The sequence below is a fragment of the Bison bison genome, unplaced genomic scaffold (assembly GCF_000754665.1).
Source record: "Bison bison bison isolate TAMUID 2011002044 unplaced genomic scaffold, Bison_UMD1.0 scf7180017864472, whole genome shotgun sequence".
NCBI classification, from domain to species: Eukaryota; Metazoa; Chordata; class Mammalia; order Artiodactyla; family Bovidae; genus Bison; species Bison bison.
Genome location: NW_011495033.1, coordinates 1,265,581 through 1,274,710, shown reverse-complemented (window position 1 = coordinate 1,274,710; position 9,130 = coordinate 1,265,581). Strand labels below are relative to the sequence as shown.

At 55.9% G+C, this 9,130-nt stretch overlaps 3 protein-coding genes across 4 annotated transcripts in view; all 3 read right to left on the bottom strand.

The window, feature by feature from the left end:
- The window catches only part of SCARF1 (scavenger receptor class F, member 1), an 11,289-nt gene extending 10,831 nt beyond the window's left edge, over positions 1-458 (bottom strand). The window contains exons 1-2 of the mRNA XM_010861667.1: positions 339-458; positions 40-101 (exon numbers count right to left, since the gene is read on the bottom strand). Coding sequence (XP_010859969.1) covers positions 40-101; positions 339-439 — 163 coding nt within the window. The 5' untranslated portion in view covers positions 440-458. The remainder of the gene's footprint in view (positions 1-39; positions 102-338) is intronic.
- Positions 459-1,204: 746 nt separating this feature from the next.
- On the bottom strand, positions 1,205-4,935 carry RILP (Rab interacting lysosomal protein). 2 transcript variants are annotated; one of them, XM_010861338.1, is made up of 8 exons: positions 4,430-4,935; positions 4,262-4,355; positions 4,067-4,173; positions 3,733-3,978; positions 3,332-3,477; positions 2,825-2,947; positions 2,095-2,184; positions 1,205-1,844 (listed from the first exon to the last, which is right to left on the bottom strand). In XM_010861338.1, exons 1-8 carry the CDS (start codon positions 4,655-4,657, stop codon positions 1,700-1,702), a joined length of 1,179 nt encoding a protein of 392 aa, XP_010859640.1. In that variant the 5' UTR covers positions 4,658-4,935; the 3' UTR covers positions 1,205-1,699. The 2 variants fall into 2 exon arrangements, with proteins under 2 accessions (XP_010859640.1, XP_010859641.1); XM_010861339.1 differs by lacking the exons at positions 1,205-1,844; positions 2,095-2,184 and adding an exon at positions 2,196-2,748.
- Positions 4,936-5,421: 486 nt separating this feature from the next.
- PRPF8 (pre-mRNA processing factor 8) overlaps positions 5,422-9,130 on the bottom strand; it is a 32,744-nt gene continuing 29,035 nt past the window's right edge. Inside the window, exons 37-43 of the mRNA XM_010861337.1 lie at positions 8,910-9,103; positions 7,871-8,110; positions 7,631-7,772; positions 6,499-6,639; positions 6,235-6,374; positions 5,930-6,132; positions 5,422-5,756 (exon numbers count right to left, since the gene is read on the bottom strand). Of these exons, the coding sequence (XP_010859639.1) occupies positions 5,602-5,756; positions 5,930-6,132; positions 6,235-6,374; positions 6,499-6,639; positions 7,631-7,772; positions 7,871-8,110; positions 8,910-9,103 (1,215 nt within the window). The 3' untranslated portion in view covers positions 5,422-5,601. The remainder of the gene's footprint in view (positions 5,757-5,929; positions 6,133-6,234; positions 6,375-6,498; positions 6,640-7,630; positions 7,773-7,870; positions 8,111-8,909; positions 9,104-9,130) is intronic.

Here is a 9,130-nt window from a genome sequence, read left to right as displayed (position 1 = left end):
GGGTGGGGTGGGGTGGGTGGGACCATCCTGGCTACTCACGGATGGTGCATTCTCGATCTTTCTGCCTCCAGCCTGGGCAGCACTGGAGCTCAGCAGAGGGACTGTGGGGCAGAGAGGGGTCAGCTGGGGGGGCAGCCTGGCCCTGCAGGTGGATCACTGTCACTGGCCTCAGCCCCATCTGGTAGGGCTGGCCAAGGTTTCACAGCCCCAGGTCCGCAAACCCTTTCCGCTCTGTCCCTAGCCATCCCACCGCTTCCAGGCTGTCCCCGAGCCCCTCCTGCTTTAGCCCCTCTTTCTTCATGTCCTCTTCCCCCTCATCAGACTCCCACAAGACCCACCTGCTGGCCTTGCAGACGTGCCGCCCCCCGGCGTCCAGCTCAGACCCTGGGGCCCCCAGAGCCTTGAGCAGCAACAGAGGGAACAGCAGCCCCGGCCCCATGGCGGCCAGTGCAGCGGGAGAGCTTGGGTCAGTCTGGCCCCCACAGCGCCCAACCCCCTTCCTACTTCCTCCCCAGGCTTTTCCTGAGGAAACCAGGCTAGAGGGGCGGGCTGCCATGAGGCACCTCCCTGAGACAGTGGGCAGGCGCTGAGATGCAGACACCAGAATAGTGAAAGGAAAAGGGAAGGCCAATGGTGAGGGCTGAGTAGAGGCTTCTGGGCTGGTCTGAATCTGGAGCAGGCAGGAAGATGAGGCTGTAAGTCCCGGATCCCAGGACAGGCGAGCAGGTGAGCCATGGGAATCCATTAGATCACATTCCCCAAGGAAAGTCGGAGAGGGGAGAAGGCCCCCCCACCAGTGACAACCAAGGGGCCATCCTGGCAGAGCTGGGCAGGGGCGGATCACCGGCAGACAGACGTGGAGCTGTTTCTGGCTATCACGGGCAGTTGCTTTATTCCAACAGCTTAGGCCATCTATACAAACAGCTGGGAGGAGGGCAGTTAGCTCTCCATTTCACAGACGGGGAAACTGAAACTCAGAGAAGCAGCACTTCTATCTGGCCCCCAAGGCTTGGCACAGAGGTATAGGAAGGACAGCATATTAAAAAGCAGAGACATTACTTTGCCAACAAAGGTCCATCTAGTCAAAGCTATGGTTTTTCCAGTAGTCATGTATGGATGTGAGAGTTGGAAAATAAAGAATTGATGCTTTTGAACTGTGGTGTTGGACAAGACTCATGAGAGTCCCCTGGACTGCAAGGAGATCCAACCAGTCCAACCTAAAGGAGATCAGTCCTGGGTGTTCATTGGAAGGACTGATGCTGAAGCTGAAACTCCAATAATTTGACCACCTGATGGGAAGAACTTACTCATCGGAAAAGAACCTAATGCTGCGAAAGATTGAAGGCAGGAGGAGAAGGGGACAAGAGAGGATGAGATGGTTGGATGGCATCACTGACTCAATGGACATAAGTTTGAGTAAACTCTGGGATGGACAGGGAGGCCTGGTGTGCTGCAGTCCATGGGGTTGCAAAGAGTCGGTCACCACTGAGCAACTGAACTGAACTGATAGGAAAGAAAGTAGGCTGAGCTCCCATCAGACTCGGACCAGGATTAGAGAAGAGCCAGGGAGGAGGGCAGGGAAGGAGGGAGCCTGGTCCTTTGAGGTCACACATCCAACCACAGACAGACTCCAAAGTCAGGCCTCTGGGGCAGCTGAGACTCCAGACAAAGATGTTCATTGAGAGCACAGCAGGACCCGTCAAGAGTCGGGGGCTGTCGGCCTGCCCACCGGCTCCTGGTGGGGTGGCTGCAGGGTCTCCTCTCCTCCTTGTAGCTGGCTGGGAGCCACACTGCTGGTCTCAGTCCCAGGGGCCTCTGCTTCACCCCGATACCACTGGCCAAAGCTGGGGGGAGACCAAGAGGTGTTTTGAGCCTGGCTGCCAGGGAGGTCAAGGACAGGGGCTGAGGGCAGCAGAGGGTGCTGTAAAAAGGGGACCCAGAGCAAGAAAGGGCAGCATGAGACAGGGGGCGGTAAAGGGGCCACCAGAGGAGCAAGAGGGGATGGGCATGGTACTTGCTTGGGGCAGCAGGAGGGAAGATGGGCCCCTCCACCCTCCACCCCTACCACATTCGTCCTTCCCTTCGTCAACATACAAACTCTGTATTCTGGACTCAGGGGCTGGGGGTTCAGAATGGTCTCCCTTATCGCTGGAGAGCAGGAGCCATGAGCCATCCTCATCGTCACTGAGGCAGAGAAGAGTGAAGAGAGGAGAGAAGACGTGAGGGTCCTTTATCAAGGCCCTGAGGGCCAAGGGGAGTCCGCTATGTTCAGCCTTCTGTGCAGCCCCCAGGAGCAGGAAGGGGAGGACAGAGCGACCTTGGGGCCCCCAAAGCTGGAGTGAAGGAAACTGAATCACTTTGCTGTACGCCTGAAACTGTCACACAACACTGTTAATCCACGATACGCCAACATAAAATAAAAAGTTAAAAAAAGAAAGCTGGAGAGAAGGAAAATCTGGGCAGACAGAGGACATCTTGAGGCTTTTCTTTTCTAGCCAGATACATAGCAGGCCGTGGACAGGCCTGCAGCTACGGCCTTACCTTTACCTGCCTGAGAACAAACAGATGCAGCCAAGACAAGAAACCAAAGAAACCGAAAACCGACTGTGGAGAAGCAGAGTCAGGATGTGCAGCAAACAGGGCAGGTGGGAGCAGCTGTGATCCAGTGAGAAGGCGGTGGGTTCAGCACGGCAGGCTTGGGGAGGTGGGGTGACCAGGCCAGGTTAGCAGGTTCCAGAGGTGGCTAAGCTAGGTGACAAGCACAGTCTGAGGCAATGGGTTCAGAAGGTGACTAGGCTCAGTGGGAATGGAGGCCAGGACTTACCTGCTCTCTGCTTCCTCTGGAGTCCCTAACATTTTGGCCTTAATCTTCTTCCGCTGCTTTTTGACAGCTACCTTCATGGCTTCGAGCAGAAGCCCAGGGACCCGGTGGTCTGTGAGCAGCTCCCTACGGAGGAGGAGGAAGGGCAGAGACAAAGCGGTGGGGATGCTAAGAATAGGTCTCGACTCAAGTACCTGTGCATGTTGTTCCCCCTTTTGGGAACACTCTGCCTTGCTAACTCCTCTGCCCCTGAGCTTAGGTGTCACCCCTCCTGGGAGTACTTCCCTGACAGCCGCTGCTGCTGACCCTCAGCACTGGCCCTCCCCCGTGTGGAAGAAGATCCAGGAGGGCAGGGACTATGTGACTCACGTCCTCCAGTGCCCAGCATGGTGCCTGGCACACGACACCGTGGACGTATCAACCACTCAAAGAATGAGGCGGGTGAACCGAGGCCAGGGAACAGGTGCTCCTGGCGCCCCCGAGCCTCCGGGCCCTGCCCAGCGCCCTCACCGCTGAAAGTAGGCCAGCTCCTCCTTCAGCAGGAACACGTTGGCTTTGAGCTCATTCCGCTCCTGAAGGATCTGCTGAACCTCCTCTCGACTGAAGCTGCACTGCCCTGCCTTGGCGGGGAGCCCTGGCGGCAGTGGGGCATCCGCCTGTGGAAGGACAGGCTTGGTCAGGGGGCGCCTCGGTTGGACAGGGACGCGAGAGGACTGGCAGGGAGCCTCGGGAGGCCAGGGCGCTACCATGGGTGCCAGGCCGGGGCTCTGGCTGAGAGTAGGGGCGGAGGCTGGCTGGGGGCGCACACTCGTAACCACCTTCTAGCTAGCCTGTTGGCCCTGCTACGCAGCACAGCAAAACTTTCCCGAGTGCCCACCGAGAGCCGGACCGGTCCCTCACTGGGCACTCACCGGGTCCTCGGGGGTCCCCGGGGCTCTTGTGCCCGCGGCCGCCCGCTCGGACTCCCGCCTCTGTTCGCACCCGGGGCCCGCGGCCTGGCCCTGCACCGGCTCTGGAGGCGGCTCCACGGCCGCTTCGCGCCGCTGCTCTCGTTCGCTCTCGCGGTCCCGCGCGGCGCGTAGCTGGGTTTGTACCGCGGCCAATTTCTGCCGCAACTCCGCATTCACCAGCAGGAGGCGCTGCAGCTGCTCCTGCAACTGTGGGCGGAGCCAAGGGACTGGTGGGCGGGGCGCCTGAGGGCCTGCAGGGCCCCGCCCCCCGCACGTTGCCCCGCCCCGCCCTCACCGCCTCGGTCTCCTGGCTGCGCTGCAGCAGGTCGCGGTTGTACGCCCGGAGTTCGTCCCGCTGGCGGTCGGTCACCTCCTTGAGCTGCCGCAGCAGAGCGCGCTCCTCTGAGGAAGGGGCGTTCTCAGCGGCGGGCCCGCGAGAGGGGGAGTCCTGAGCCGCCCCGACCACGGAGCTCCGCAGGCCCGCACTCACCCTGTGGTCCAGAGCGCAGCTCTCTGCGGAGGCGCTCGTTCTCTTCTCGCAGCCGCCGCAGCTCGAGTTCCGCCTGCTGCGCGGATACCTGCAGCTGGGGAGGCCGCGCTGTTAAGGTCAGCCCCCGCTGGCCCAGGCGGGCGGCTGGGGAAGGGCGCCGTGACTTACCGAGTCCGGGGTGGGCCCCACGGCCGCCTTTTCTAGGAGCTCCAGCGCCTGCACCACCAGTGGCACGAGTCCGGCTGCGGCCTCCGGCCCGAAGCGGCGCGCCAGCTCCTGCAGCTCAGCGCCCAGGGCCCCCGCTAGGTGGTACACGAGCTCCGCGGCTGTCCCCGATCCCGCGGCCACCCGAGGCCCGCAGCCATGCGCCCCAGGCACCGCCCTTCTGGGCTCCATGTCCCCCGAAGGCGACCAGGGCTGCGACACCCTCCTCCCCCAACTGAGGCAGGAAAAAGCCAATCAGCCCCGGCCCAGGAAGCGGCTTAGGACAGTAGAGGGCGGGGTAGAAGCGACAAGGGAGGAGCGATTCAGGAAAAAGGCTGGAAGAGTCTCAGGGCCCTGGACCCTGTCCTGTTAAAGCCCCCAAGGTCACAGGAAGTAGGACCTTCCGGCCAGGAGTCCAGGAGCTGAGGCCCAGGGCTGTAAGTGGTCACTTTTGTCAAGCCCTCCCCAGTGTCCACACCAGGCTCCACCCCTGTGTCTAGAGTCATGGGGCCTGACTTGGCTGCCAACTCTCCAGCCAAGAGGTGAGAGGTAGGCGGGCTGTCACTGACCTCAGCCAGCGGCAGCCAACTGTCCAGCCGTGTGCCTATTTCCAGGACAGGCTGAGAGTGACACAAAGCTTAAGGGGCTAAGCTGGGCTCTGCAGCTACAGAGAACAAGCCGGGAGCTTCTACACTCAAAACAGTGACTGCTCCAAGAGATGCTGAAAAGCGGTGAGGGTTTACAAGTATTTGGGGGAAAACTGGCAAACGTGGTCATAGCAGCAGGGGTGTGAAAGCCCAACTTTCCTTCAGCTCACTGAGCTTAGAGGACATTTATCCCCACAGCTCCGAACAGGGGGCCTCAAGGTTCAGTCCAGCAGCTTGCTGTGAACATGTCCAGCCTCTGCCATCCCTCCACCCAGAATCTGAGCTCAGGGGAAAAAAAGCTTCAAAACCTCCTATTTATACAAAATTTATTATTATACTTTTTCACAATTACAAGTCACCAGGGGTCAACAACATCACAAGCACAGAAGAAAGGAAAAAGGGGCCAAGCTGCTGAATGTCACCAGCTTGTCTGTGGGGCCACAGGCTCTAGCCTTGACCAGAAGGCTGGAGCAAAAGGTGAGGAGACGACTACGCATAGAGGTCCTCTCGGTCCGCAGAGTAGACCTCGCCCTCCTGCAGGAGAGCGAAGTTGAGGAAGTGGGAGGGCCGGTGCACCTCGTGGTAGAACTCTTTGGGGTTTGCCAGCTGCAGCTCGTACTTCATGTTGGGATCATGCCGGACACCTTGGAGTAGAAGGAAGAGGCCAACATTGACAAGGTACACCTGCCTCACCCAGCCTGGGTCCCTGGGCCATCTCTAAACCAGAATCTGGGCCCAAGTGCTAAGGCTGGTGGCCTAACCTCATCCCCACTTTCCTGTGCACCCCTGCCCCCAGCCCACACCCTGCCCCACATACCCATGAAGTTGTAGTTCCACGAGGACTGGGCAGGCACCATAAAGAAGCCAAGGAAGCGATCCGACAGTAGCATCTGGACCCTCTCGTAGTGCGAGGGTAGGTAGCCTTTGGGGTTGTTGCCCTTGTCTGTGTTCTGGCGGCCCCATTCATAGCCACTGGGGGTCAGCTTGTAGGCTGTCAGGGTGCAGGAGCCTGGTGTGAAGCTGGAAGAGGAATGAGGACAGAGTCAGAGCTCAGGCCACCATTCTGGGCCCTGGCCCGCAAAGCCTCTCATCACCCTTCCTTCAAAGGGGGCGCAAGCCCACCTGCAGGTGATGATAATGGTCTTCTCGCCATCCCAAGATGGGTTGTCAGCCATGATTTTGGCATGGGTGGTGACATCCTGGGGTGACAGCTGAGGAGACTCGTTGGGCTGAGTGTGGATCCAACCTAAGGGTTCCATCTCCTATAGGAAGAGCAGTGGAAAGCTCTTTAGGGCCCAGGAATCCCACCCATGAGAGTAAAACCTCTGCCTTCCCTCCACCACCCCGAGAGCAGGATGCCACAGCTCTCCCACTTCCTCCGCTAACCTTGAGGTACTCGTGCTGGGGCAGCTGGCCAGGCAGGTGCACAGTCTGGTGAGTGCCCCACTGTGGTACCATCACGATGCAGCGGATCTCCTTCACCTGGGGGTTATCTGGTGGGCTCACCCCATACAGGTAACCTGCAATCTGGAGACAAGGGGGTCAGGAACCAAAGAGATTCTTAGTACCAGCTTAAGTCCCTTCTCCAGGAACAAGGTCAGAGTTCCCCAAAATGTGGCCAGAATCTCCTGCATCAAAAAAGCCTGGGGGTGCTTATTCAAAATGTTAAACATGGACCTCATCTCAGATTTAATCACATCAGAATCTTGAGTGGGGTCCAGGAATCAGCATTGCTCACACATTCCCCAGTTGATTATTTAAGTATTTAAGTACAGTATCCATAAATGAGCACACAAGCACACAGCTCAGGCATTCAACAAGCTGTACACGTCTTTAAACCCAGCACTCCGCAGCACTTTTTCCACCTTCGGTTTCTCCTCAAAACTACCTTCAAACTTTTTGCCCAATCTTTTAGTTATCTTTTATTTCTTCTAGTTATCTTTTATTTCTTCCTGTTTTTGTCTTTTGTGGTACTCTTTGTCACACACAAGTTAATCATTTTGATGATGGTTTTGTGTTATGTATCTTATTTAAGATTTTTCCATCACTAAGACAATAAATATTTTCTTCTAATACTCTACTAGAGTTTAGTATTTTACATCCAGATTTTTATTCCACCTGGATTTTACTTCTGTAAGTGCTACAAAGTAGGAATCAAGTCTTCCTTTGCTGATTATTCCAATATCATAAAACACACTTAATCCCACAGAGGAAGTGGAATCCTCAAGTGATACAACTGATTTATTGTATACACATGAATCTGTTTCTGACTATATAATACTTCTTTCCAATAACTTCTAGGCCAATCACACATTCTCCTCTCAATTACCATAGCTTTATAATGCTTTGGTATCTGGTGGGGGCCAAAACCTTCTTCCCTGTTTTGGCTATCCTTACATATACTTTACTCATCCATGAATTTCAAAACCATCACCTCCAGTTCTAGGAAATCTCAGGTGAGTTTTAGGCTCATAAATGCTTAGTACACACTGTGGCCTAGTTGGACAATCATACTCACTTGGGCCCGAAGGTCAGATATGCAGATAAACTTCTTAAGCACGTTCTTGGGAAGGATATAGGTGTACCCAGTCTCCTTGATGTCATCAGATGAAACATAGATGTGATTGGTCCTTAGGTGCAGGTTGGCGGCAGAGATGGCCCTAAACACAGGCAGGGAATGTTGGCATTTCTCAACTCAAGCACCTCACGCGGCACCAGCAGGCCTTCCCATCCCCACCCGTCTTGCCCCGTGCACTACCTGACCCTCCATTCAGTCTTAGAGGAGAAAGTCTGGGTCTCGTAGTTGCTGGTGGTAGAGGTGATTATTTCGTCACCATGCTTGTTGACAGTGCGAGTCTGGGTTGCAGTCAGCTGCGACTGTTCCTTGGTCTGCTTCTCAATCTCAGCAATCTGCTGCCGCTGCTGTGATGGTGCTGAGATCTCCATCCCCAGGATGATGTCCCGAATTTCTGACTGTGTCAGCGATGCCACATTCACACTGTGGGGATAGTGTGAGTCACACCACAATGATCCCTTCCCTTGGTCACTTATGCCCCTAACTGCAAGCATGTTAACTGGGTGAGAAACGGAGCCCATGTGTACCCTGACCCCTGACAATCCTAAGTGATACTTATACAGCAAGTGTGAAGTGGAAATACACTAATATGGATCAGATTTGTCATATCCCAGGCTGACCCAATGCCTGTACACCTTTTGACCATGCTCAAACCAGATTTAGCAACCACACGTCCCACTCTACCTCAACAAAAAGTGCCCTGAAACTGGAAAAACTTTCAAAAACGAAAATCCTGAAACAAGTTCTCAATCAGAGTTGACACATCAGTCACCCTTACCAGTGTCTGGAAATCTATGGACATTTTTGGTTGCAAAAATGACAGGGAAAGAGAAAAAAGGAACGTGTGTGTGTGTTTTATTACCTGTGCTACTGTGGGGTCTGGGATGTGAGAACTTCGTGTGTGTGTGTGTGTGTGTGAGACGAGCGGTGGTACTGAGGGGTCTGGGATGTGAGAAGTCCCTGGACTGCATGGACAGTAAAGAAACACCCTGCTCAAAATGGCAACAGTGCCTCTGCTGAGGAACAGTGCCCAAGAGTCAGCTTGAGCCCTGAGACATGGACACTTCCTGTACTATCAGAAGACACTGCCTTACAGGCATCTCCACGACAATTTCCTGAGAATCGTCTCGGCTTAAAATGTTTCGAAAATCCCAGAAACCATATACTGAGCCGCCCGTTTCACCCCCGGCGGCTCTCCTCTGTAGCCCCCACCCCTGCTCACTTGTTTTTCTTGCCGTAGTCAGCCAAGATAAGGTCCTTGAGCTGCACCTCCACCTTGATCCACTCCTCGTCGGTCAGAGTGGGCCAGATGTGGTGCGGCTCTGTGATCGTGGTCTTGTCCGGCTTCAGGATCACCTTCGCACGGTCGTTGTTTACGTGCAGGGCGCGCAGGATCAGGATGAGGCGGGAGAAGGCCTAGGGAGGTATGGCGGCACGGGAGGT

Coding starts and splice junctions, on each gene's coding strand:
- RILP (XM_010861338.1), bottom strand. CDS start 4,657: ATGGAGCCCAGAAGGGCGGTGCCTGGGGCGCATGGCTGCGGGCCTCGG. Junction 3,478..3,732: donor CGGGGACCCCCGAGGACCCG/GTGAGTGCCCAG, acceptor GTCCTTCCACAG/GCGGATGCCCCACTGCCGCC. Junction 2,948..3,331: donor GAGCTGGCCTACTTTCAGCG/GTGAGGGCGCTG, acceptor CCTCCTCCGTAG/GGAGCTGCTCACAGACCACC.